This window comes from Tamandua tetradactyla, chromosome 5 (genome assembly GCF_023851605.1).
Source record: "Tamandua tetradactyla isolate mTamTet1 chromosome 5, mTamTet1.pri, whole genome shotgun sequence".
NCBI lineage: Eukaryota > Metazoa > Chordata > Mammalia > Pilosa > Myrmecophagidae > Tamandua > Tamandua tetradactyla.
In genome coordinates this window covers 1,876,186-1,902,958 of record NC_135331.1, presented here as the reverse complement: position 1 = coordinate 1,902,958, position 26,773 = coordinate 1,876,186, and the positions used below count along the sequence as shown (strand labels likewise).

Sequence of the window (26,773 nt, the reverse complement as noted above, 5' to 3'; positions counted from 1 at the left end):
AATTAGAAACCTCTTTCTTATCCTGTGACCATGAGCGTTATATTGTGGAGTTAAGTTGCAGGTGAGAATTTCCCAGAGCACTACACGAAGGCCAAGCAAAGTACATTCGCAGTAGGGGAGCAGTCGGAAGAAAGGACAGGCTGCCCTGCTGCTCCTCAGAAAAAGGGACACCAGATGGGCTAGGGGTAGGGACAAAGGAGAAGGAGGGCATTCCTGGGCCTCAGGTGGGGCCTGTCCCGGAAGCAGTGGTTAGTGAGGTTCTGCCAATGAGAAGGTCAGATCCGAGTGCAGGCCCCTCGGGAGGGCAGTGTGGAGGCTCCCCAGGAGGCTAGGGATGGGATTGCCTTATTTATGATCCTGCAACCCCACAGTTAGGTACGTACTTGTAGGCACTGAGAGTAGGAACTCAAATGGACATTGGTGCACCAGTGTTCATGGCAGCAGTGTCTGTGATTGCAATGGATAGAGGTGGCCTAAGGGTATGTTGACAGAAGAGTGGAAGGGGGAGCTATGGTGTATACATACAGTGGACTACTGAGTGGCTGCAAAAGGAAACGAAGTTGTGAGCCATGCAGCTAGGTGAATGAACCTGGAGGACAGAATGTTGAGAGAAGCCAAAAACAAAAAGACAAATATCAAGCCTCATTAATATGGTGACTGTGATGTACACCTCTGAGAACTGAATTCGAGAGCACCGGTTATCAACTGAAGGCCTGTTGTAAAAGTTCCTAGACATACCAGTCACATCCAGAGTTGTAACTGTTCTTTGTAAACTCGGGAATGCTGAGTTACTTGTGTGCAGTCTGGTTGTTCCCTGGAACGTAGGGTTTCTGTGTGACACCTGAGACAGAGCTAGAGATCTATGGCTATGATAGTCAGCAGTACCTCATAGGGCAGCTATTAAAGACGCTGAAAAAGTGGTCAGACTTCAATTAGAGATATGAATGAAGCCGATCTGGGTAGGAGGACCAAGGTAAATCAGACTAAAGGGGAAAGGATGATTTTGGCTGTATTTTTAAACCTATGTGTAAAATCAAAAGAAGAGATGTTTATATGGTACAAAGTTTATATATTTGGTAACACACTATCTAATTTAACATGTGTGATCAGCTTATTTGAACACCATAACTACATGGAACCTTGAGTAGGGAGTGAGATCTTGTTTATTGTAAAGGTTTATGTTGCCCTGATAGATCTCAGAGTATTCTAGGCAGAAAATTAAAAATATTTGCAAAGTCCCCTTGAGGGACTGGGGGGAAATATGGAAGTATTAAACTTCCCTACCAGAGGAAGATCTGATAGTCTCGCAAGTATTGGGGACTGCCAATTTGATAGGCAGGCCCTTGATCTTGGGGCTTTCCTTCATAAGACTTACTCCTTCCTGCAGGGGAGAAACTAAGTCTACTTTATGATTATGCCTGAGAGTCACCCCAGAGAACCTCTTTGTTGTTCAGATGTGGCCTCTCTCTAAGCCAGCTCCACAGATGCATTCACTGCTCTCTCCCCTTATGTGGGACATGGTTGCTCAGGATGAGCCTGGCCCTGGCATTGTGGAAGTGAGGAAGACTTCTTAACTGACAGGGGGAAGAGAAATGAGACAAAATACAGTCAAGAGACTGAGAGATTTCAGGTAGTTGAGAGGTCCATTCTGGAGGTTATTCTTATGCGACATATAGATACACTTTTTCAGTTTTTGGTCTATTGGAGAAGCTAGAGGGAAATGCCTGGAACTCTTGTAATCCAACAGCCTTGATTCTTGAAGATAATTGTCTAACTGTTTAGCTCTTATGGTGTGGCCCTGTGATTGTGAAAACTTTGTGACTGACATTCCCTTTATCCAGTATATGGACAGATGAGTAAGACAAAAAAATAAATAAATAATAAAGGGGAAGGGGACCATGGGATGTTTTGGGTGCTTTTTTTATATTTTTATTTTTATTTTTATTTTTTGGAGTAATGAAAATGTTCAGAAATCGATTTTGACGATGAATGCACAGCTACTGTGAACCACTAATTGTACATATTGTATGATTATATGGTATGTGAATATATTTTTTTAAAAAAATCAGAATGCTAATTGTTGGCAGATGGTGGAGAACCTGGCATGCTGGAGTCAGAGTGGGAAACTGCCAAGGTAAAGGCCTCGTTTCTGTGGGAAGAGGATGGCATGTGTGTCATTGTTCAAAAGTCCCTATTTGGTGTCTCACAAACACACCCAAACCAACCTCCCTTCCTACCCCCCCCATAATGATTTGTGCTTTGACCACTGTTACTGCAATATTAAATTGCTTCTCGAAGAGGCAGCTCTGGTTCCTTGGAACAATTACTCGGTGCTTGCCAGCACACATCACAAGTACCGGGCCCTCCCAGAACATCTGCGACAGATTCTCCTTGATGTGTGTGCTTGGAGAGCGAGGCCAGGGTGACACAGGCACCAGACTCTCAGAGGCATGGGGCAGGGCGGCCCTCACTCGGGGGGCCATGCAGCTGGCCTTCCCACTTAGGACACATGTCGTCAAATTAGCAGGACAGTTGAGAATCTTTTTAAGTGAGCCAGACATAGCTGAAAGTGATTACACTGAAAAGTTATTGCTTTTTGAGATATGTGCTGTGTCTGCTATGGTGGACATTAGCCACATGTGGCTCTTTAAGTTAGTTGAAATTAAGTAAAAATTAAGATTTAGGTGCTCAGTATAGGTGTCTATACCATATGGCATAGACAGAGAACATTCCCATCATTACAGAAGCTTCCAGATTATTTAGCCAGGTAGGCATTCATTTATCCAATTTTTTAAGTTTTCCTAATGGTTTTAAAGTCTTGATTGCTTTATCAGTCAGAGCTTTGGTGCACATTAGGAACCCACACCACCAATCACCAAACTTGCTTAACCAAAAATAAGAACTAACTGGGTTTCCGTTCTGAAGAGTTGTGAGCCCTGGAAGCAGCTCGCTTCAGGACTCACCAGTTGTTCTAAGGAGTTTTCTCATGACCCATTTCCACCCAGACTTCTGCCCCTCCACCCTGGCCCCCACTGCCTCACTGACATCATCATCCCACCTGGTCCACGGCAGAAAGAGGCCTCGCCTCCTGCTCAGGCAGAAGTCCTCGCACTGACCCACTCGGGCCCTGATGAGCCTGGCTCAGGCCATGGAGGGTGGGCAGTGCTGATTTGGCTCCTGGGCTCCTGAAGGAGGAGGGAGCCTCATCCGAAGCTCATGGACTGAGTGCAGCAAGGGCCGTGGGCCACAGCCATCGCGTCTGCACAGGTAGTGCAGGTAGTCGGGGCTGGGCTGCAGAAGGAGCGGCAGTCCACTACAGCTGATTAAACATGCCGCGTGTGGTTTCCTGAACCAGTTTCACGTCTCGGGGCCTTGTCAGTGTCCTTCAGAAACCTTTCCTCAGTGGTACACAAGTTCATCTCCAGCCTGAGTTCTCTGGCTGTGTACCAGTAATAAGCTCTAACCCTCTTAGTATCAAAAGTCAGACCTTGGTTGGTAAGAACTCTTAGTTTCAGATATGGTGAGATGTAAGGGGAAAAGGCCCATCTTGGAATGGAGGCATTGTGACAACATCGACAAAGCACTTGGAGCCTGGCTGCTCCATGACCCCTCCTCAGGGTGCTTGTTTGCTCTGTAGTGTCTGTGGTCTTATGTTTTCTTGTTCCCAGGTCTGATTAGTAGGTTCGTAAATAGCCTTTTAACACACTTAAAGCTGAAAAAAAAATAGTTGAAAGGATCAACACAGTGAATAATCTTTAAGTCAGCCTGCAAAGATGAGCATAGTTCAGAGTTATGAACCTGAGGCGTATTTTCCCTTTAATGCTGAAGGATAATAATTTTATTAGAATAGAAATACATCCCAGGATTTAATTGCAAGTTATATTTTGAAAATATTGATTTAGATTATCTCCTTGCTTTAAAATGGAGTACTAAGCTTTATTACAGTGGGAAAAGCATCAGTTAGTATAAAGGCAAAAGAAACGATAATGTTCAGAGATATAAATTATTAGGCTTGGGCAAGCAGTGGTGCTCAGTGGCAGAGTTCTTGCCTGCCATGCCAGAGATCCAGGTTCAATTCCTGGAGCCTTCCATGCCAACACAAACAACCAACCAAAATTGTTAGGCTTGACAGTAAAAATACAGGTGGAAACCCAAGAACATGATACACATCCTTACCTGTGTCCATGCTCACACCTCATGTAGCTCTCTCGTCCATTTGGTTTTTGTCGTTTTGCAGATTTTGATCATGGATCGTGTTTTTCCACGTCTTGCACCTTTTAATGCCACCCAGTGCACACCTGATGTGGCGAGGCAGTGATGGGGAGGAGAGCCAGCATGAAGCATGTGTCAGGGGCAAAGGGCTGCCCCGCTTGTCTTGTTGTTCTCATTACAGACCCAAAGCTGCTTTAAACGTGGAGGATATGTGCCATTCACAGAATGGGCTTTCACTTCCTGTCTTCCCTGGGAAATATACCAGGCCTTGTTCTCAGAAAGGATTGGAGGTGGCTAGTAAGGGCTCCAAAAACAAATTTTAGCATTTTCTCACCATCTCTTCCTTCCTTTCTCTTGGGCTTAGAGGTCTCAGAAGTGCCATCACTTAAATTCTGAATAGTGTCTCTCATCCTTAGCTTAGTCCCATTCTTCCTGTGATCTCTATTCCTAATTTAGAGTCCGTAGTGCCTGAGTTTTTAAAAGTTCTTGAAGATGCTGTTTCTGGCCTTGCTGCAGCAGAGCTCCCTATTGAGCAGCAGGTTTGCACTGGGCTAGGCTCTGTGGCTGGCGTTGGCCTGGCTGTCCCCAGATGCTTCCCCCACCACCAGGGGAAGGTGAGGGCATGCGTGGCGCACTGCTTCGTGTCCTGTGGTCTGCGTTCTGGTGACCCCTCTGCCTCTGTGGACGAGGGGAGGGTGCTAGCCCGAGCACTCCCCAGGGCCCCTTTCTGCGCCCTCTGAGCGCGCTCACCCGCTTTGTTTATGACGGCCTCTGACCTAGAGCGCCACCTAGGTGTGCACACTTACGGACTGATCAGATTCTTATCAAATGTTTCATCGTTAGAACTTTCCTGACAATAAAATATTTTTAAAATTTAACCCTATTGATGTTGTGATACTAACAGAATTTGAAGCAACAGAAGAGCTTTTTTACCAAGAAAGAAACCCCATCCCGCAGTGAAATGGGTTCCATTGGGATGAGTTTCTCGCCCCTGGAATTATTAGGCAGAGCCTTGAAAACGGGCTTGGTAGTGTTCATGTAGAAGAAAGGAGGCGTGTGCACGGGGCGTGCAGGTGGGGGGCTAGGAAACGTCTGCACCAGTCTGCCAGAGGCTGGTTGTTGAGTTGTGTTTAGGGGAATGAGCAAACCCAGCCCTCCTGCCTCTCACACATCCTCCTTCTGAGACTCTCCCTCCTAATGAATGATAGTAGAGGGGATGTGCTGTGGGTGTAAACTGCAGGGGGGCTGGGAGGAAAGGTTGGCATATGCACTGCTAGGTCATAAATCACCTCATCCGTGCATGGTGACCCACCACAGCCTGACGGAAATAATTCTTCTCAAAGCCAAAATAAGAAGCGTGACTTTGGAGTGATCACCTGAAGTGCTGCTCTCCCTCCTCCAGTTGGCCTTGAGGGTGAAAGGAGGAGGGAGAAGCAGTGAACCGTGCAGCTCTGTAGCAGCCTTGCCTGCTCTGTGCATCTGAGAGGCAATAGCCCTGCTAAGGCCCGGTGCCAGCCAGCTGCTCAGTAACCCTGCTGCTCAGTTGTCTGAGACCCCCAAGGAGAGAGTGCCAGCCTCAGTCCTTCTCAAGGTGTGTGGTGTTCAGTAGGGGTGTAAGTCTACTCGTGTACAGTAGACTGAGAAATGACCTTTCTCAGCAAAGGGGTAGGGCTGAAGGTGGGTGACAACAGCCTTGAATGTAAATTAGTTATTTAAAAATGGGGTGGTGGCTGTTTCCCTCTCTGGGCACTCTTCTATATAAAGAGATGGTATTTTTTAGTTATAGAGGAACTTCGTTTACTTTAAACCTTCATTAAAAGTTATTTTCAGAGTGGTACAGAGATTCATAAAAAGCCTAATGTTGACGGTTTGGGAATCTCTTTTCAAGGGAAGGTTGAAGTTATTTATTAAAAGAGCACATGTGCCTGGACCAGGTAAGTCCTGAAACCTAGAGGGCCCAGCCTCTCCAGAACATCAGCTAGTTCTACCTCCCTACCCCGTATTAGTGACGGACCCTTCCAACATGAAAATGTTAGAATGGCCATAGCCCAAATACCCCTAAAGAGTGGGATAGGAAGATCAAATGTAATGGTGGAGTCATACAGAGAAGGGAGGGTTTAACAAACCTACCTTCATCACTGCTGAATCATGAAATTAGTATTTCTTTTAGTCTCTAGTATCTTAGAGCAGCTAGAAGTAAAAATCTAAAATTGTGGAATTTTAACCCATGTCAAACTCTGAAATCTGTTCTACAGCTAATTGTTGAGCTGTGCTTTGAAATGCATTGCTCTTTTGTGTGTATGTTATTTTTGGAAAAAAAAAAGTTGTGATTAAAAAAAATTTATTCCTTCTTGCCTCCTATATTCTGGAGCAGCTAGAATGAAAATTGTGAGAGGATCATATGGTGCCCACGAAAAACCCTGGGATCTGTCCTGTTGAAGAGTGCTTTGAAAACTATTGCTTTTTTCTTTCTTTGCTTTGTATATATGCTATATTACACAATTTAAAAAGTTAAAAAAAAGTGTGTGTGTATATATATATCTGAGCAACAACAACAGAAAAGAGCACGTTAGATCTGTTCCGACCTTGTATCCTAAGTACTGCACTCTCTGCATTAAACCCAGACCTCCACAGCCCTGCAGGCTGCTGAGGGGTGTTGGATAGGGAGGGATTCCACAGAAAGAGATTCTGTACTTACTCTTCTAATCTCTGAGGGTCCTGTGGTGAAGGGCCTTGACCATCAGGATTTTCATCTGAGGTGCCTGGAGACCCTTTCACACAGCCCTAGAAAGAGATACGGGCCTTTTAGAGAGGCGAGTGGTACATTGTTGGTGTGAGGAACCAAAGCTGAAGTTTTATAAATCTGCACCCAAAAAATGCATGCTTTCTGTACTAACACAGGCACCCTCACTCTCGTTCACAGGAAGCCAGTAGTGTGCCCTGTCCTCTGTTGACTGGAGCTAAACCTCTGCCAGCTTTAGACGTTAAACCAGCCGAAAGGCCTTCAAGTAAAAGCAAAGATCCACCCAGAGAAGAAGAAAAAGAAAAGAAAAAGAAGAAGCACAAAAAAAGGTCTCGAACAAGATCCCGGTCGCCCAAGTACCACTCGTCCTCCAAGTCCAGGTCTAGGTCCCATCCCAAAGCCAAGCACTCTCTGCCCAGTGCCTACCGGACAGTGCGGCGGTCTAGGTGGGTGTGCAGCGTCGCCTCCTCCAGCGCCTCGTCGCCGCGGGTCTGGTGGGAGACGGCCGGGCAGAGGCCCAAACTAAGTACCTCTCCCGTTCAGCAGACACGTGTGTGTGTGTCGTTATACATGTCACCTGCAGATCCAAATAAGAGCTTTCAGAAACATGTTTTTGTTTTATACTTAACTTTCTAAAACTCGTCAACTGCTGCTAGGTTAAAATCTATATATATTTATTTCAGTGTTAACAAGTCTTAGAAGCAGGCCGACACATTAGCTGAATGTTTGGGAAGTTTACAGGCTGGTGTGTTGGGGTCTGTGTTTTGTTTGTATGATTGAACTTTTTGCTGATTTCTTTTGCGTTTGTGCATCTCAAAACAAAAGAAATCTTCTCCACCTGGTTTGTGTTCATTTTCTTCTGCGCGGAGCTGCAGACGCACGTGTGTCAGGAATTGGGCACGTGGGTGCGCAGCTTTCCTTGTTGAAGGGACTTGATTTTCTGGGCCTCCCCCAGGGGTATTTGTAGCCAAAGCCCTCCTCTCCAGGAGCAAGCTCTCGAGGAGGCAGTTAACACTTCTGGGAACAGAAGAAATGGCTGTGGAAACCTTGAGGGGTCACGGGGATGGGGGGTGCCTTGCGGGAGACTCAGAAAAGCAAATCTCTATCTTCAGAACTTGTCATTCTGCCTTTTGACATTTTATGAAATGCTGGTGGAACTTTCCTCAGTTTCTCCTTAACGCTGCACTTGTACTCTGATCTAGTTTTGTCTGTGGTTGTTCTTCCCTTTCCGTAGGAAAAACACAGACTTCCTGTGCTTTCTCCGTTTCTAAAAAATATAATTATGCACATTTGCCCCTTTGCATGTATCCTAAAAACAGAACACTTTCGTTATTTTCACCCAGACTAAACCTTACAAGTTCAACAGATATTTGCACTTACTGGTCTGCAGTAAAATTGAATTTGCTTCAGTGATAAGTAAATTTGATCTTTGGCTGGCTGCATTTTTGCTGGTCTTTTAACAGTTCCATACTTCCCACCCTCCACTCCTCCACCCTTAGACATGCGAAAAAAACAAAACAAAACTTTTTTTTGTTTTAATTAAATTACGCAGTTTGCTGGCATTTTTTTCATTTTCGAAAAATCCCAGCAATTATATGTACCTATCCGGACTTTAAAATGCCCTTATTTGAAAAGGTTTCTTAAGACATTGTGTAGCTTTTGTGTAGCTGAAAATGAGTACAATAGACCTAACCAAACTGTCTGAGGCACACCGTGTCCAGTAAAATTCTCCCGATGGGCTTTTCTGCAGGGCTCAGATGAAAGGAAGCATCATTTATAAGTTCCTCAGCCCAGGGAAGTGGTAACTATAGAGGCTTTTCACCATTTCTTCCTGTGAGGACGCAGTTTAGTTTAATAAAGAGAGATAGATTCAGACAGCCAGTATGTCCATACATCCTATTTATTCAGTTTTCATGTAATAGTCATGAACTTTCCCTCAGGTTTTATTCAGAATTGAAACTGGTCATCTAATATTTGAAAAATTAAGTGCCTAGGTTCTATGTGTTTTTATTGACTGTGTAATAGAGTAAATTATTTTAAATAATATTTTTACTTCTTAAATTTTTTTTGTTTTAGAATAGATTTAGATTTACTTGTTTATTTTATATCAAAATACATACTATCCAATAAAATTTATATTTACTCATTGCTGATAAGTGCAGAAAGCAAAATCTTACTTCTTAGTTTTTTATAACTTTCAGCTAAAAGAAAATATATAAATTAATAATTGTCTGTATATGATTTCTATTATGATGGTAGGTTACCAGTTTTACCTTATCTGACAATTAAAGTATTCTTCTGTGTGAACAGAGTTGAATATTTTTGTAAATCTTAAAACTTTTTTTTTATATCAGTGGCCCAGGTAGTATCCATGTGTTTACAAAAATGTTGATTTTGGTTAAATTAACCAAGATTACTAAATAAGTTAAAACTTTGGTGTTTGATTTTATAGTTGTTTAGAGTATCAAGGCAAAGTGCAACTTGATTATAAAATAAAAATATTTCAAAGTATTTAGTCACCATGGAGTATTGCCTTGAAAGTCAGTATATGATGGCTGTACTCGTTAATACAGAATCATCTGTTTGAGCTCAGTAACCTGAGGTAGTTTTAAAGAGTCCGCAGTAGGAGACATAACTGCAAGGCCGGGTACCCTGCAGCATCTGAGTTCTGAGGACAGTAAAAAGCTTACTGTTGTTTCCCTGCCTTAACTTTTTCTTGTAGAATACTGCCTTGGCTTTTGTTTATGAGATTGCAGTTGTTCCATTTCGTAGCAGTCCACTTTTTTCTAAGCTGGTTGAAGATCTAGTTTTTCAATTCAAGTTTTTCCAGGACTGGATTTTAAATGCAGCTGCTCTAAAGTGGGATGGATTTGTCTTCTCAGAAACATAAGTTGTTGAAGTATAAAAGATAATTGAATTTTAACCAAAATATTTAAGTTGCTAATGATATTGTGATAATTTTTTTCTTTAGCTATCTGTCTTTTCAGATAGAATAACCCTTCACAGACCTAATGTCTGCCTAGGACATGTCAGACCTGTTCCTGGGCCTGAGACAACTTAATTGTTTTAGAATGACCACTGCCAGTGTACAGTAAAGTGCCTTATTTTTTAATAATTCTAATTGTGATTGGATACTACAAATGAAATACATATATATATATTTATATACAATACATTAAATTAATAAAAATTCTATATAAAGCAGAAGATTAAGATTTTAGAAAGTCCTATTATAGCATGATGAGCTTTCATTTTTATATATAACATATATAAGGTCAAGCCCCATTTATTCAGTATGTCTGAGTTATAATTAATTATAGATCCCATAGACTAATTACTCATAGAAGAATCTTTACTTTTGGAAAATACATTGCTTCTCAAAAAGCACAGTGATTATGACAAGGTAGCATTAGTGTCTTTTAAATCAGCATTAACTTCAAAGTATAAGATTTGTTCTCTCTTGTGTTTTCTATTTTCATTTGTATTTGTGTATCACATTAGGTTCTCTACCGTCATAGAATGAATTGTTTTAAGAAATTCTTATTCAGTTTAATTACCACCTAAAATTAAAACTCATTCTTAATAGCTTAGATACTTCTAGCCTGAATTTTTGTGAACCACGTTCCAGCTGAGTTAACTTGTGACACTTTGGTAAGATTACCGTCGGTGGCAGGCTTGATTGCTGGGTCTGGGTTAAGAGGTGCCCACCTCTGTCGCCATGACAGCCTCCCCTGGGGCAGGGGCTCCATGCAGGCCCTGAGCCACCTGGTGTTAAGCAGAGGTCGCACCCTGAGACCTCTGTGAAGATGTGTTCCTTCGGAAGAATTAGCTCCCCAAGAACTTTGACTTTGGGGTAGGAGAGTGGAAGCAGTGGTTAATACGACCTTTTATTAATAGATTTGACATCTGTAGAGAATTTAAGCAGGCAAAATCCGGATCATATTTTAGTTTGAAATTTGTGGTTTGCTACTGTCCTTCTTTTCCTGTAACAAACAGCAGAGCAAACCAATAAAAGTAATTAATTTATCTCCCAGTCTTGCTCCTTAAAGGAGGGGATGAAGCATTAAGTGTCCTACTTGGCAACGATTAAAATGCTAATGTGGGGGGTGGAGTGCTAATGTGAGGACAGTTGTTTTATCTTTGTGAAATAAATAAGCAAAACCCAGATAAAATAGCAGGGTGTGCTTCTGTATTTAACAGTATAAGAGAGAGAGAGAAGCTGCAAAAGTCAGCACCTTGTTTAGGAAACCAAGAGTTTATAGATAAAATCTGGAGCGTCTTGGTTCTTAAAGCTGGCAGTCACCCAGACGCTTGCTGCCGCCGCTTCCTTGAAGGCCTGTGGATGGTGCCGTGGATGGAGGAGGTGGATTAGAGGACATGTTAAATGTTGGGGGAAAGAAGTAATTTACAACTGTGATCACTGTCATTTAGATAAAACTTCTGGAATTTTATCATTAAAGTCTTATTCCTTCATTTGAAAACAAACCGTTAAGATTATTCAGGAGAAAAAAATATATCTGAGTGGCATTATGCTCAAAAAATTTTATTTGAAACTATTTCATCTTCTTTAAAAAGCCCACTGTCACATTGCAGAGATAATTTTCTTATAAACTGGATTCCAGCGTCTTAGACACCTTGTGGTGGCAGTATTAAAAGCCTAATTAACAGAATAAAAGGCCTTTAAGTTTCTTTAGTTAAAATAAACCTTTAAGACTTATCTGGTGTAGTTTACTGACCCAATTCTGAGATGGGCTTTTTTCTCAGATAACTTGAAATCCGATATTAACAGCCACTTCACTTTAAAGAAATAGAATACTAATAGCCACTCTAAAATGGCATTGTATTTTGGAGTTAAGAGTTTGCGGGCATTAGAAACTAGGTTATTTTTCCTAATAATTGAGTTTTGGGTAGAGTTCGACATTTAAGCTTTCAGTAAGGTATGACAGCTTTGATTTAAGTGCAGAGCTTTGTCAGGATTTAGTTAACCCCGAGCAGCCCGTTTTATTCTGAATGTGAAGTGTGTGCCTCCATATCACAGACCCACAGCCTCCACAGGGACCCTGAGCACGGAGCCTTGTCAGAGCAGCTCGGCACTGGCAGCAGCAGCACAGCAAGAGAATTATCAGGCAGCCTCGACCACGAAAAGATTTGACTCCTGGAGCTCTTTTGAGGGAAAACCTGGTAAAATGTCAAGGTGTCTAACTGACCTCACCTTTGTAATCTGTTTTCTTTCTTAGGAAAGGTCTGGGGGTGGGGTGGGGTGAAAACCCAAACCATTTTGTAAGTTTAAAAGCAGTTAAACTAGAGGATACCCTAAAACTGGTTCTGGTCTGTCCTGGAGCAGGTTCATTCATGGCTATCGCATTTTTTCAAGAATGACTCAAGGCTTTCTCTCCGACACAAGAGGGTGGAATGCGATTGATCATAAACTGATCTTTGGAACAGCATGTGTTGGGTTTTTTTGTTGTTTTTTTTTATTGTAATTAAATGATTCAATGTAGAATTTTTTTAATGGCAAAATCAGACTACTCTTGTATTGTTTTTGAGTGGGTTGTCATGGAGACAAAAGGGAAAAAATGTGTTTTTCCAGATTTCTGCGTATTTCAGGTCTTCCTGAAACAGGAATATTTCTAAATGAACAGAAACTAAGATAAAACCCCTAACCCCTCCCTTTTAAGGGGACTACAGTAAGGACCCAAATGGGTGAGGGCCTCAGGCTGGAGTTCTGGATACTCATTACTCATGGGTCTCTGTTGCCTCATATGGATTTTGTCATTGCATGGATAGATTGTTTCGGGGAGCACATGAAAAGTAAAAATTAAATATTAATGGATGGTTTTGTGTCCGTAAAACCTCATAAACTATAACTACTTAGCCCAGATTATCATGAGAATGCCATATTCAGAATTGGATTGAAAATTTTAGGCTTCATGCCAATATCTCTACAGCCAATTCTTGATTACCCATACTAGTAAGCCACAAGATGAGAGTATAAACAAAATAAGTTTCCTGGTATTCCTCTGACTTCATTACTTTTTCATTTCTTCCCCAACTAAAGCTATTGCCTGTATGCAGAACAAGTAGAAACAACTCCCTTGAATTTCATTGCCTTTCCTTATCTAGTTTTGAGAGCTAAAAATTTTAGGGGCTAAAAAGGGCAAAAGCAAAAAGAGAGACAGCAGACCTATAATCAGACCTCACATAATTGAGAATTGGTTGGTGTTGGCCATTTGAACTAGCAACATATAGCCTCTCTCCTCCAGCAGAGATAACAGCTTAGCCTTGGCTGGTAGGAGTTTGGGAATGGGAGAGAAGACACGTGCTTCTAGGGCTGCATTCAGCACTGTGTCAGCAGAGCCGCGAGGCCTGGTCTGCACGACCTTGAGTCTGCTGCGTCCTGCAGATTCACATGGCGGCTGATCTTTGCCTCAGCAGCAGGAAGAGTGACCTGCAGGGCCCACAACTGACACTGAAACACCCGTTCTTCTTCCCTCCAGGTCGCGGTCCCGGTCCCCTCGGAGAAGAGTGCACTCCCCTGAGAGGCGGAGGGAGGAGAGAACCGTCCCCACTGCCTACCGCCGGAGCAACAGCCCTGGGGCCAGCCGGAAGCGGACCCGTTCTCGGTATGTGGGTGTGCTGGTCTGCCGGGTGTCCCATGTGGAAAGGAGTGTGGAGACTTAAGATACAAGGCATGGCTGTAGGTGGTTATAGGGAAGAGAGTTGAGTTGGCAAGCACAGCTCCTTCGTTAGTGTTTTTACTACTTTTAAAGCTTAAACAGTGGAGGGAACTGGCCACATGGGCCCTGCAGTGCTGGACCAGGTGGACTTTGCTGGGGAGAGGGTTTCTCCTGCCATCTGGCTAGCAGGTGTCTGCTGCCCAGGGTCAGTCCTCAGGGCGATTGTTTTGCCTGCTCTCGTGCAGCAGCCTGGCTCGAGATCATATTTTCCCATCAGCACCCATCCTGAAATCTTGCTGCCACTGCTGGGTCCATATCCACAGCTACTTGATCCTTTGTGACTGTTGTTGTGCCTGTTGTACCTAAAGAGAAAGGGCATATCGGGATAAGTGAAAAGGGAAACTCAACATTTCAAGTCTCAAAGCACTCCCTGATCTCAAATAAGTAGAGTTGCTGTTCTTGCCTGTGTGGCCCGTGTCTCCCAGCCACTACCTTAGCTACTGGGAGGGTACCCGGTCCTTCAGGGGCCTGCAGAGTAAGGGACAGTGCCAGTTCTCTGGGCCTCGTGACTGCTAATAGGTGCCTGTCTTAGCTGTGAGAGGCGAGTATGTGCGGTGAGCTTCTGTTCGCCTTCAAGCAGAACGCCCAGCACTTACGCAAGTCTTAACCTCTCGTATCCCAGGGCCACGCCCTCCACCATACGTGTGGTTGCCCCACACAGCACTCCCCGTGAGAGGGCCACCAAGTGCCCTAGGTGGGCTCAGCTGTCACAGGAATGGCTTGGGACTCTCACTGGCGTCAGCTCTAACCTCAGAAACCAATTCCAGGCACATTCTGCCACACTGGGTCCTGCTGTGACTACCACCACCCCCTGGCCAGGGAACCCAGTGGTGGGCAGCTGCTTCTGTTCATGCCACCAACAGCACTGCCCTGTTCCCGCCCGCCTTTGCTGGCAGTGCCCCCAGCCCAGCAGATCCTGGCTCTCAGCCTCTGCTCAGAGGAGCTCCCCGAGAGGATGCAGTGCTGCTCATTCTCTCAGCGCACATGCGGACTTCCCGGAGAGCAGTGGTCGTGTCCTTATTTTTGTGTCCCCACACACACACGGGCACTAACAGTAGATGAGCTTTGTCATCAGGTGACTGAGATGCTCAAAGATGCCAGTGCACATCTGTTGTCTCAGAGTCCCTAACCCTATGCTCCTGTGAATGGAAGGTTCTGTACACCCAGGGTTGCCGACCCCTCGGAGGACAGGCCCTGAGTGACAGGTGTGAAGGGCATACTTGGGCTGCTCGGGACTGGTGCACACAGCAGTGCACAGTCCCCCCGCTCTGTGAGGGACTCCCCGCTGACCAGCAGCTGCAGAAGCGGCTCCCTCCTCCTGGGAAATGCACCTCAAGGAACACTTCCTAGAAGATAATTCTGAAGGAAAAACTTTGCTATAGTCTGGCTAGTGAAGTGATCATTCCCACTAGTTAGTAACGTGTGCCTCTCTTCTTGAAACAGCAAAATCAGCAAAGGAACTGTAAAGCTGATAGATTTCAGCTAAGGTTTCATGCGCTGTGCTCTCTGTTTCTAAATAGCATTTCGTGCCTTAGTAATCCCACACTAGGCATATGTGACTCTTCCATTATCATGTGATAAAAATAGAAATCCATTTTAGATTCTACTCATTAATCAAGTAATCATTTAACTTTTGAAATTCATCACCACTTTTGATATATGTAAAGGGCAAATTAAATTATCCCTTAAATTATCCTAAAATTATCCTCTGAAGCAAAAGTTCTCTCCTAACAGAAAAGATTTTTCTCTGCCCTCAAATTAACCTCTGCATTAAGCAAGACATGGCTGAAAATCTTAACTGACAGGGAAGTTAAAATAAAAAAACCAGTACAGTGAACACCTATACTACCTGTAATCCTTTATCTCAGTTCAACAAGTGTGAGCATTTGGCCACGTGTGCTTTCTCTCTCTCTCTCTAAATACATAGCTTGTTATACTTTACCTTTTCAGAAGCATTTGAGAGTGAATTGCAGATATCCACAAAAATCTATATTCACTTTTATTTGAAAGTATGTCCTTTTCTTTTTTTTAACTTTTTTTATTAATTAAAAAAAATTAACAAACAAAACATTAAGATATTCCATTCTACATATAAATCAGTAATTCTTAATATCATCACATAGTTGCATATTCATCATTTCTTAGAACATATGCATCGATTTAGAAAAAGAAATAAAAAGACAACAGAAAAAGAAATAAAACGATAATAGAGAAAAAAAAGATTACACATACCATACCCCTTACCCCTCGCTTTCATTTACCACCAGCATTTCAAACTAAATTTATTTTAACATTTGTTCCCCTCGATTATTTATTTTTATTCCATATGTTCTACTCTTCTGTTGATATAGTAGCTAAAAGGAGCATCAGACGCAAGGTTTTCACCTTCACAGAGTCTCATTGTGAAAGCTGTATCATTATTCAATCATCATCAAGAAACATGGCTACTGGAACACAGCTCTACATTTTCAGGCAGTTCCCTCCAGCCTCTCCACTACATCTTGAACAACAAGGTGATATCTACTTAATGCATAAGAATAACCTCCAGGATAACCTCTCAACTCTGTTTGGAATCTCTCAGCCACTGACAGTCTCATGTCACTCTTCCCCCTTTGGTCGAGAAGGTTCTCTCAATCCCTTGATGTTAATTCTCAGCTCATTCTAGGGTTTTTCTCAGTCCCTTGATGCTGAGTCTCAGCTCATTCCAGGATCTTTGTCCCACGTTGCCAGGAAGGTCCACACCCCTGGGAGTCATGTCCGACGCAGAGAGGGGGAGGGTGGTGAGACTGCTCGTCATGTTGGCTAGAGGGAGAGGCCACATCTGAGCAACAAAAGAGGCTCTCTTGGGGGTGACTCTTAGGCCTAATTTTAAGTAGGCTTGACCTATCCTTTGTGGGGTTAAGTTTCCTATGAACAAACCCCAAGACTGGGGGCTCAGCCTATAGCTTTGGTCGTCCACACTGAGTATGTCCTTTCTTTTTTGTTCTTTGTTTTTGTTTTTTCCTGGATACAAGATCTAATCGAAGATGACACATTTAGTTATCATGTCTCTAGTTTCCATTCATCTCAGACAGCGCTTCTTTCCTTACTTTAACACTTTTCAAAGCGTCCAGGCATGTTGTATTATGGAGTGCCTCCACCCCGATTTGTCTCCTACCGTCCTCATGGTTCAGTTCGTGTGGAGTATTTTTGGCAATACTGCTAAACAAGTGGAGACATACAGACATCCCTCAGGAGCCCCACTGTGGGTGACGGCTGAGGTGGTACCCACTGCCTAGTGGCCCCTTTCCTTTTTGTCTGATGAACACTCTGTGGGGTGGCACATTGAGACCTGTGGGCACCGGTGCCCTGGCAGCTTCCTGCTCAGCTGCTTCAGCCTCCGGGGATGCACCTTGCCTGAGTCAGCTGTTTGCCCCAAGAGATTTGTTAATTCTGTAATTCGTCCTCTCTATGAAGAGTTTTCCTTCTCTGCTCTTTGTTTTACTATCACTCTTGAACTTTTGGTAGCTTTGTTTTTCATTTGTTGTGCAGTAATTCATTGCCGTCATTATTCTGTGTGGTGGTGTTATCTCAGAATTGGCTAGTGGGAGCCCTTTCAAGCCAGTTCTTGTGTTCTTTTGACAACTCTCATCATTCTTTGAGTACTTTTTGCTTTCTGGCACAGCAGGATATCCCAGGCTTACCTTGTACTTTGCCTGCTCCATCCCTGGGGTCACCATTTCTCCAAGGGATGCTGGCCATCTTTTTAATGAGTATTTGGAAATCCAGATCGAGGTATATTGAGTTTTGTTTTAAGTAAAATTTATTTAAATATAATGAAAAGTACAGTGTGGGAAGATATAAAACTACAGCATTCACAAAAAGTATTTTGAATATACACAAAAAAGTTTTTTCCTCAAGAATGTCTGACCACCTTCCTGGCTACATGGAATAGAAATCCTGGAATGAGCTGAGACTCAGCATCAAGAGATTGAGAAAACCTCTAGAATGAGCTGAGACTCAGCATCCAGGGATTGAGAAAACCTTCTTGACCACAAGGGGGAAGAGTGAAATGAGACAAAGTATCAATGGCTGAGAGACTCCAAACAGAGTCGAAAGGTTATCCTGGAGGTTATTCCTACGAATTAAGTAGATATCACCTTGTTGTTCAAGATGTAGTGGAGAGGCTGGAGGGAACTGCCTGAAAATGTAGAGCTGTGTTCCAGTAGCCATGTTTCTTGATGATGATTGTACAATGAAATAGCTTTCGCAGTGTGACTGTGTGATTGTGAAAACCTTGTGTCTGATGCTCCTTTTAACTACCTTATCAACAGACGAGTAGAACATATGGAATAAAAATAAATAATAGGGGGAACAAATGTTAAAATAAATTTAGTTTGAAATGCTAGTGATCAATGAAGGCGAGGGGTAAGGGGTATGATAGGTATAATTTTTTTTTTCTTTCCTGTGTTCGTTTTATTTCTTTTTCTATTGTCTTTGTTTCTTTTTCTGAATTAATGCAAATGTTCTAAGAAATGATGAATATGCAACTAGGTGATGATATTGTGAATTACTGATTATGTATGTTGTTTTATTTTGTTTCTTATTTTTTTAATTAATAAAATTTTTTAAAAAATTTTAAATGATGGAAAAAAATACACAACTCAGTGCTAGTAAGAAAACTGATGTGGTTGCATTAATATGAGACAATATAAACTTAAAGAAGTGTTACTAGACATAAAGAGGGATGTTTCATTATGACAGAAGTATTCATCATGAGGATGTAACAGTTCTAAAAATGTGTGCACTGGATAAAAGAGCTTTGAAATACTGGAAGTGAAAACTTACACAACTAAAGGGACAGGTACACTAGTGGACCACAAAACAGTAAGGATAATACAAAAATTTTGAATACCACCATTAACCAGTTTAACCTTACCTACTTGACACTACCACCAACAAATGAAGACCATAAAATTCTGTTCAGATGCATGTGGGACATTCACCAAGATATTAGGTTGTGCCATTAAATCAGTAGGCTTCAAGAATCCATAACAAAAAATATACTATGAAAAATCCCCAAATATTTGGACGTTTGACGACACATTTTAAATTACTCATAGCACTTAGCCTACCTATTGGTATGCCTAAGAGTCACCTCTGGAGGGCTTCTTTTATTGCTCAGATGTAGCCTCTCTCTCTAAGCCCAACTCTGCAAGTGAAACCCTTGCCCTCCCCCCTACATGGGACATGACATCCAGGGATGAAGGTCTTCCTGGCGGCACTGGAGATGACCCCCAGTGATGAGCCTGGCCCTGGCACCATGAGATTGACAGTGCCGTCCTAACCAAAAAGGGGAAAAGAAGTGTAACAAATAAGGTATCAGTGGCTGAGAGAGTTCAAATAGAGTTGAGAGACTACACTGGAGCTTATGCAAGCTTCAGTTAGACATCGCTGTCTAGCACAACTTGCCAACCCCAACCAGAGCCATTCCTGCCAATCCTAAAGAGTATCTAGGGCACTATGTAAGATTCTGCGAAGTTTCCATGCACTAGGGTAACTCCAAAACCTAAAACCACCAGATGGGTCCCTGGACCAGATGAGTCCTGAAATGCAGAGGGCCCAGCCTTTCCAGACATCAGCTAGTTCCATCCCTTTATCCCATATTATCGACAGCCCCTTCCAACATGAAAAGGTTAGACTGGGCAAAACCCAAATGCCCCTGAAGAGTGGGAGAAAGATCAAAGTTGATGATGGAGTTATACAGAGAATGTCGGGTTTAACAAATGAGTATGAGTGCTGAATCTTTACACTGATATTTTTTTTAGCCTCCAGTACTTTAGAGCAGCTAGAAATTAAAACCTAAAATTGTGGAGTTGTAACCCATACCAAACTCTGAAATCTATACTACAATTAATTGTTGTGTTATACTTTGAAATTTATTGCTTTTGTGTATATATGTCATTTAAATAGAAGAAGTATAACAGATATTATGTAACAAATGAGTATGACTGCTGAATCATTATACTGATACTTCTGTTGGTCACCAGTGTCTTGGAACAGCTAGAGGAAAAAATGAAAAATCGTGGAACAGGAACCCAAACCAAACTTTAAAATCTGTTCTGTAACTACTTGTTAAAATGCACTTGGAAATTTATTGCTTTTTGTATTTATATTTCACAATTTAAAAAAGATTGAATAAAAAATAAATTACTCATAGCTGAAAAAACAAAAAAAATCACAGCGGAAAACAGAAAATATATATAATAAATATATATGGATGATAATGATAAGGTAACACCAAAAGTTGTAGTATATATCAAAGTAAGTTCTTAGAAGGAAATTGATAGCTTTAAGTATTGATATTAGAAAAAAAGAAAGGCCTAAAAACGATATCCTTAAGATTGAAGCTAGAAAAAGAACATATTAAACCCAGAGTAAGTAGAAGCTCAAAACAGTAAAGGTGTAAGACCAGAAACCAACAAAATAGAAAACAGACCAGCAGAGGAAATAAAGGCAAAAGAACGTTCTTCAAACATGATTTTAAGATTTGGTAAATCTTTAGTTAACATGATCAAAAATGAAAGACCCTACAGATTTTAAAAGGATAAGAAATAAATCTTATACTAGGCAGTTTGACAACTTAGATGAAATAGACGTATTGTTTGAAAGAAGCAAGTTACCAAATAGTCACCAGAAGAAATAGAAAATCTGAATCGCTCCATATCTGTTAAAGAAATTGAAACCATTCAGACCCAGATGGCTTCACCAGAAAATTTTTAACATTCAGGGAAGAAAAGAATACCAATTTTATAGACACTGTTTAAAGGAAACAGAGGTTATGCTTCACAGCTCATTTATGAGCCCATGCTAACTCTGACACAAAAAGCAGACAAGGGCTGGGTGTACACGCCTGCGTCTGTGTCGCTTTAGTTTCCTCGGCCGCCCCAACACATGCCATGCACAGGGCCTCATCCAGTGGGAATTGAGCGGCTCACGGTTTTAGGGCTGGTAGAATGTCCGAAGGAAGGCATCATGGATGGCCAGCAGTCTCTGGTCCTTTGCTTGTCACACGGCAGCCTCTCCTGGCCTTTCCTTTCTTGTCTGGATTCCCTGGAGTGTCACCTTCTTGCTTCCTGTGGCTTCTCTCTCCGTGTAAATATCATTTCACTCATAAGTGACCCCTCTATTCTAAGTGAGTGGACCACACTTGAACTGAAATAGCCTCTTCAAAAGGTCCTACTTCCTGCGGGTTCACATGCACAGGGCAGAGTAAGATGTTTTTCTGGGGCACATACAGCTCCAGACCACCACGTGTGTATTTACAAACTAATACTCTCAAGAATATAGATGCAAAAAGCCTTAACAAAATATAAACAGATTGAACCCAGCAGTCTATCAAAAGGCTAATACCCCACCACCAAGTGGAGTTTATCCCAGAAATGCAAAGTTGGTTCAACTTTCCAAAGTCAGTCAGTGTGGAATTGTGCAGCCACTGGTGGGAAACAGTTTGGCAGTTTCAGGCTACTTCTCAGCCCAGCAGTTCTGCTCCTAGGTATTGACTCAGTATAAAGTAAACATTTGACCTCTCAAATGTCTGTCAGCAAAAGAACAAATGAACAAATCATGGGTTATACAAACAACAGAATACTGCTCATCAATAAAAGGAAACCCATTAGTGATACTTACAGCATTATAAGTGAACCAGGGAGCATTTTCCTGAGCAAAAGAAGCTAGACAAAATCAGTACCTGCAGTGTGATTTCATTTCTGCGCTGGGTTGATGTGTGCGGTAGGAGATCAGAACCATGTTTACCTCTGGAGAGTGGGGAAGAGGGCACAGACCCACTGACAGCACTGCTGTGCCTGAGCCATGGGGGCTCTGTGATGTGATTGGGGCCTGAGTTTGGGGTATATGCACTTGTCAAAATTCACCAGAGCACTTCAGATCTTTGTGTTTCACTTTCTGTGAAGTCTTCCTCGGCTTTTAAGTAATGGCTGAATAAGTCAGGCCTTCAGGATAGTCTTGGAAAGTCTTCTCACATGGGATTAGGCATAGTAAAATTGTACATTGTTTTACATTAGGTATTGGTAACCTATCTTTAATTCATGTGTGTAGGTAGCCACATAAACTTAGCCAGGTTTTGTGTAGATCATGGTGGACTGATGTGACATGCTACTAAATATTTTTTATTTGCTGGCTCCTTTAATGTATAGTATATGATTATAGTCTTCAACATTGCACAAAACTTCACAGTTTAGAAAATGGCCCTCCTGTACCCAGTTTCTGTGGCTGTGTATCTCCTACTGAGGAGAAGAGTGACAGTGCCATTTGTTAGCCACTTTTCATACTTGCCAGCACGTCGGGCAGGCCCCCTCAACAGGGGCAGACAGCCTGTGTGCAGCCTGCCTTGCCAGTGCCCTCACTTCTGGCAGCTGAACTTAACACTGGCAAGCCTCTGCTCATCTGTAATGCACTACAGCTGGAAAGCTCTGCCACGCTGATGCATCCGTCTCTTTATTGTTGCCAGTGGAATAATTCACCTTGTACAGAACAGTGCCAGGGCTGGACTGAGCAGCCAGGCCCCAGACCCAGTGATGCTGTGCCATCCGCTCATGGGCTCACTTGCACAGGCAGTGAGCACGCGGTGGTCAGGAGGGGACCCTGGGTTTGCATCTGAAGGAGGCAGCCCTGAGAAACTCAGGGGAAAGGGCACCAGTTGGCACAGGGGCTCAGATGGGGAAGAAGCCCCACGAGGCTGGAGGCCAGCATTGCCGCCTTATTCCATCGTGAAAGGGGGAGGAAGTAGCCTCTGAGTTTGCTGTCATCAATGCAGTTATGGCCACACTGGAGAGACTGGGGGCACTGCCATGTTCTGGGAGACAGAGGGGGCAGGTTTGGGCTTAGGCTGTGGCACTGAAGACGGTCACATTTGGGGGAGGTTGGGCTGAGAGGATTTGCTGCTATTGAAATAAAGTACAAAACCAGGCCCAACAAATCCACAGACCCACTCTCACCCCCAGTGTATTGTGAAGCTTCCTCTCTTCCTGGTGCCTGTCACAGGCTCGAGCCAGGGCCGGGGCAGTCTGGGGAGCCATGGGGCTGCTTCCTTCGAGCTTAGACAGGAACTGCTGCCCTGAGTCACTGGCAGTCGGTGGGGCAATGGGGTATCAGCCCTCATCCCCTCCCCAGTGGGGGCAGGCCAGCTCTCCCAGCAGCAGTGGGGTGCTATTTGGGCTCCCCTTGCCTTCCAGGGAGCACGTGGCCCTGCCTGCGGCCCTTGGCCCCCATCACTGTGCTTAGGTGGCAGCCCCCGCGGTGGAGGAGAGTGGGCCCTGCGCTCTCAGCCATTTTTTTCCATGCCTAAGGCCACCCCACACTCTGCTGGGCTGGGCTTCTCAGGAAAGCAGGCCAAGCCCACGCACTTCCTTCTTCATCTCCTGTGGAGCTGTTTGGCTCCAGCCCACGCTGCAGCTGACATTTCGGCCGATGGAGTGCTTTGCTTCCGGTGGTTGGAGAGATGTTTTCAGCGTGCTGTGGAGGCAAGTGGTGCTGTCTCTGGGGCTGGTTGGAATCCAGTTTCTCAGTGCAGCTCCCAAACGACCCTCACTGGGTTTCCCACACTTCTGTGGAGGTGGTGCCTCCAGCGGGCAGCTCTCCTCCTGTGCCGTGTCCTGTGGTCTGTGAGCAGTCTCAGCTGTCCCCTTCAGACCGCCCCCCCATCACCCTCCACACTCGCACACGACTTTGTACCGTTCTGCCTGCGACTTCTCTGGTACTGACTCTGCCTTTTGGTAAATCCTGAGCAGCTATACACACCTCGAAGTGAAAGAACAGATGCAGATTTTACATTTTCCTTTCAAAACAGCAGCTCAGCTGTTTTTTTCAGATAAAGTTTGGCTTTTGATGACTCATTTCTGGGTTATTCAAGGTCCATTAACCTTCCAGAAGTAAAACTGGGAGCTGCTCTAAGTACTTACCAGGTACTCTTAAATCCAATAGTAAAGGAGTTTTTTCCACTGACCAAAAGTTTGGAGACATTCATTTTAGCGTGTGTTGGTCTCCTGCTCCAGACTCAGCCCTGGCAGGTCTGGAAGCACGGAGAGGCTTCTCTGGCCCACACCCTCGACAGGCACGCAGGCCCGTGCTGAGGCCCACAGCCTGGGCTCTGTGCACAGTGCTTGCAGGAGAGCGGGGAAGAGGTGCCAGGGCCCAGGGTGGAAATGGAGTGATCAGTGCAGGAAGCCAAAGAAGCAAGTTGTCCAGACGAGAGGGAAGGATGGTCTAGAATGATCCACAGGCGTGGGTTGGAAAGGAAAAAGCAGAACTGAGAGCCGTTTTGGAGGTCGATTCAGCAGACTCTGGTGGCTTGTCCCGGGCAGGGAGTGGAGGACAGGGACGATGAGAAGTGTCGTGTGGGGCGGCCTGATGGCCCCGGGCACCATGGGGAACCAGGCCTGTCCCCCCTTCCCAGACTTCGGTGTATGTAGTACTTGATTCCAATAATGTTCCATTCTCTTTTGAGAAATTCTCGTTAAATCCCCATAAATGAAAGGGCAGTATAAAGCTGCATTTGGTTGGTCATCCAGTGCATCTTCAATGCAGGTGAAGTACTGTTTTAAGCACCGTAAGCATTTTATTTGAAGTGCTTAAATGAAGTGTAGACAGGGACAAAAGCATCTTTCCATGGAGAAAACTTCATTTTACCTCCAAATGACTTTTAAACCTATCAGTTGTTTTGCTAAAATCCAGCAATTGCTGGTTAAATAAAATAGATATAGCTTTAAAAAGAAAGTAGTGCATTTACTGAGGTGAAATCATTGATTTGTCAGCTGAAAAACATTTATCTAAAAAATACTTGAAACCCCAAACTTACTCATTAATGCTCTGTGTTCTGTCTCTGAATCTAACTCAGGTTTCTCCTAAAAATGCTTTCCTTTCAGAAGTCCCCATGAGAAGAAAAAGAAAAGACGGTCAAGGTCCCGGACCAAGTCCAAAGCCCGCTCCCAGTCAGCGTCCCCCAGCAAGCCGTCCACACACCGGCACTCGGGCCACTCGGCCAGCATCTCTCCCGTGGAGAGTCGGGGCTCCAGCCAGGAGCGCTCCAGGTAACAGCCCCCTTCTCGGCCCCCCTATTCCCGAGGAGTGCCTCGCTCCTGCGTCTGTGCAGGGGAAAGGGGTGTGCCAGGAAACGGGTGCTCCAGTGAGCCCCCGGGTGAAAACTGGAAATGGTCAAGCCAGAATTGCTGGGACGTGGGCCCTTGATTGCTCAGAACCCAAAATCTGCCTCTTCTGCTCCCTGCATGTGCCTACCTCCCACCAACTTTCCTTGGGCCGAGGAGGCCAGGAGCTGGCTGGGGCAGGTCTCGGCTCCTCCTGTCCGAGTGCCTGGGCGGCACATGCTGTGAGGTGGCTGCCGCCCTGACGCGTGGCTGGACGTCCAGTCCTTGTGTTCACAGAAGTGCTGACCTCAGACGCCAAGCGGAGGGTGGCCCCCTAGTCATCCGCTGGGAAATAGTCTGTAGTGGGATTGCAGCCGGGCCCAAAGCCCACCTCAGCGGGCCAGGCCAGGCATCCCCTTCGGTCACATCCACCAGCCCCAGGCCACGGGATTTTAAAGTACCTCAGACAGCTTTAAGAATATCTTAACCTTTAAAACCTCTCTTTATTTCCATTAGGGGAGTTTCTCAGGAAAAAGACGGTCAGATCTCTTCAGCTATTGTTTCTTCCGTGCAAAGCAAAATAACGCAGGTAAAATCGGATGCTCTCGCTTTCCTTTTCCAGAGGGGCCCTCATTCGCAAGGTGGGCTTCCTCTTCCACTAACTTCCATGTCCTCTTGGTACTGACGGGGTATGTGGGGTGTGGCTGAAAGGAGGTTCCGGGGACAGGACCGTCTGGCCCCCACACTGCTGTGGCAGGCGGCCTGGTCCCACAGAGTAGGTGTACCTGGCCCCGGGCTCTTCCTCCAGCCCTGCCTTGGTGAGGCCCACCAGTGGGGGTTTGGCCCAGCAGTGGGGGTTTCAGAAGGACTTGTAGAAGTGGCTGTGGCCTCAGGGAACCGCCACACCTCACGTTCTCCCTCGTGTTCCTTTGTTTGGTATAAGAGAGGAACTGCCTTGCCCCATGGGTTGTCTGGCCCGCACGTGTTGGTGGGAAGCTCATCAGGGTCCCTCTGTCTCACTGCGCACAGGACCTGATGGCCAAAGTCAGAGCCATGCTCGCCGCCTCCAAAAACCTGCACAGCAGCACCTCCTGAGGTGCCCAGGGGACCACCTCCCGCCCCCCCACCACAGCGGTCACGGGGGCTGTATGTGAGACCCCAGAAATGGGAAGCTCTGAAAAGCCTGTTCCTGCCCACGCCCGTCGCACAGCACTGTCCAGATTTTCCACCCTGGGACTCCCTTGGACACTTGGTGGGTTTTGTAAATTAATTTTTGATGACATTTCGGTTTAAGATTTTTGACCAGCAGTCTCTTACCTGTATATTTGTAAATAGTATCATGTTTCTGTGAAAGTGTATTATCAAATAAAATGGGAGGAAAACACCTTTTCTAGCTAGCAATCCCGGGGTGGTCTCTTCCTTGTCTGGCTTGTGACTTTCTTGCTCCCGTGGACACCTGGCTGCGTGGGGCCGTGGTGGGCAGCAGCCACCCCGCCGTCCTCTGGACTTGCCTCCTGCTATCCCCGCCTCCTGTTATCCCAGCCACTGGTTCTCGGGCTCTACTGAGGCAGAGCTTGGGGGATGAGCTCCCCGCTGCCCCTTACAGCCCCTGGGAGAGCGGTGGGGAGAGCGCCACGCATCCTTGAGCTGCTCCCATTGTATTGAGGTATTTAAGGTGGTTTTCTTTCTTTTGTATTCAGAAATCTCAACTAATACATGCCTGAAAGCCACTCCCAGGTGCCACACTAACTAAAATGCCACTGGAGCTCTGCCCAGCTCCGCCCTGATGACTTGCCTGATGCTAGAATTGCCCTCAAGATGCGTTCTGATCCCTACAGGCTGTTGAAAGTGTGTTGTGCTGCTTGGATTCCAGGCCACAGAAATAGTCATTTTGCAGTTCCCGGCGGCACAGGTCAAAAGAGAAGATGCCACCTCTGCAC

At 44.6% G+C, this 26,773-nt stretch overlaps 1 protein-coding gene across 7 annotated transcripts in view; it reads left to right on the top strand.

Annotated features, from left to right (window-relative positions):
* The window catches only part of SFSWAP (splicing factor SWAP), a 208,971-nt gene extending 182,478 nt beyond the window's left edge, over nucleotides 1-26,493 (top strand). For 5 of the 7 annotated variants that reach the window (XM_077159535.1, XM_077159536.1, XM_077159529.1 and 2 more), the window contains 6 exons: nucleotides 7,136-7,401; nucleotides 11,994-12,149; nucleotides 13,453-13,578; nucleotides 24,615-24,779; nucleotides 25,350-25,422; nucleotides 25,863-26,493. In XM_077159535.1, coding sequence (XP_077015650.1) covers nucleotides 7,136-7,401; nucleotides 11,994-12,149; nucleotides 13,453-13,578; nucleotides 24,615-24,779; nucleotides 25,350-25,422; nucleotides 25,863-25,928 — 852 coding nt within the window. In that variant the 3' untranslated portion in view covers nucleotides 25,929-26,493. The remainder of the gene's footprint in view (nucleotides 1-7,135; nucleotides 7,402-11,993; nucleotides 12,150-13,452; nucleotides 13,579-24,614; nucleotides 24,780-25,349; nucleotides 25,423-25,862) is intronic. The other 2 variants (XM_077159530.1, XM_077159531.1) reach the window with 2 other exon arrangements.
* The last annotated feature ends 280 nt before the right edge of the window (nucleotides 26,494-26,773 follow it).